This window comes from Tupaia chinensis, unplaced genomic scaffold (assembly GCF_000334495.1).
Source record: "Tupaia chinensis unplaced genomic scaffold, TupChi_1.0 Scaffold000139_1, whole genome shotgun sequence".
In the NCBI taxonomy this organism is placed as follows: Eukaryota; Metazoa; Chordata; class Mammalia; order Scandentia; family Tupaiidae; genus Tupaia; species Tupaia belangeri.
In genome coordinates this window covers 3,419,776-3,421,205 of record NW_006159609.1, presented here as the reverse complement: position 1 = coordinate 3,421,205, position 1,430 = coordinate 3,419,776, and the positions used below count along the sequence as shown (strand labels likewise).

At 35.2% G+C, this 1,430-nt stretch overlaps 1 protein-coding gene across 2 annotated transcripts in view; it reads right to left on the bottom strand.

The window, feature by feature from the left end:
* DLG2 (discs large MAGUK scaffold protein 2) overlaps positions 1 to 1,430 on the bottom strand; it is a 1,612,020-nt gene that overhangs the window by 1,584,697 nt on the left and 25,893 nt on the right. For both annotated transcript variants that reach the window (XM_006144952.3, XM_006144955.3), the window contains exon 2: positions 1,090 to 1,164. In XM_006144952.3, the coding sequence (XP_006145014.1) occupies positions 1,090 to 1,164 (75 nt within the window). The remainder of the gene's footprint in view (positions 1 to 1,089; positions 1,165 to 1,430) is intronic.

Here is a 1,430-nt window from a genome sequence, read left to right as displayed (position 1 = left end):
TGCCTCTAAAATTTAGCATCATCATCTCTCCTTCACTAAAAGTAATAGCACCTTCTCCTCTTTCCACAGATAAACAAAAATCAAGGAAAGAAGCACCATCTCTTATACAATCTGAGTGAAAAGCAGGCTCTCACAGACTTACTGCCTTTTAACACAGTCATAATTTTCACTCTGGCAGGCAAGCTGCATCTTCCAGCAGTTTGCAGAACAACAATAGATGAGGATATTTTAGAAGCTCCACATATCACCTTTACATTATCTGCAAGGTGGGTCAAATGAGGAGAATGCCCAAAAGGTAATTCCTAATTTCCTGTCCCCATCACACACAAATTATTTCATGACAGGCAAACTATCAGTTACAACACATACAATTCCCAAAGAAACCATTGTCATTTCTATCAGGCAATGCTTGTTTAAGAGAGTATCATACAAATCAGCCACTTTCTTCAGAGCACAATGTAGTAGAATGAGTGTATGGAAGGATAATCGGGTGTCTGGGATCTATTCCCAGCTCTACAATTGATGCACTATTCTTCCTCCCTCTGCATTTAAGTTTCCCATCTGTAACACAAGGATAATGACATAGTACCTGTTTATTTCTAAGGCATTTGAAAATTCTCTGATGGAAGATTCCACACAAATACAGAGACTATTATTACACCAAGAAGACTTGAAAATTGCAAGTCCATGTACTCATCATTATTAAGCAGTCAACACAACAGAAGAGAAAGCATCCTTTTCTAAAGTGTCTAAAATCAAATATTGCTGATATGCAGCTATTCAGAAAACATATGTGCAAATATATATATATATATATATATTTTAATGACGATCCAAATCTAACTCATCAATAACCCATTTACAGAAATCCTTTGCTAGTTATCCTGACTCTGAAAAAAAAGCATGCAATCCCTAATCACAGTTATTTTTTATAATGCAGAGCTTTTTAAAAAGACATTTTTTTCTCCTTCCAAAATGTTTGCTCTACCTCAGAATTTCAGAGTACTCGATATCATTCCACTAACATTGCTCCAAAATATAAAAACATTCCTCCTTTGATTTGAACAATCTTGGAATAATCAAACTTACAGTACAGTGGTGGACAGGCATCCAGGCAGGTGCTTCCACTGAACAATTCTGGGCTGGGCATTTGCCTTGATTTTGCTGCAAATAAGTGAAAATGATGTTATGTTCTATATATTATGTGCAGCAATATATATTAGCTGACATGTTTATTATCAATATGTTTATTACCATATTTACAAGTATAGCAGAAGCTTTTGAGAATGATACTTTTGGTGCAGTGCTGCAGAAAAGTAGGTACATGATTTCTACTCTTATCAAGGCAATAAAAAATTAACCTTTGCTTTTTTTTTTTTTTTTTAATTGAAAATTAGGTTTTTGGCCACAGGGCTTCCTCGCAATCTGGC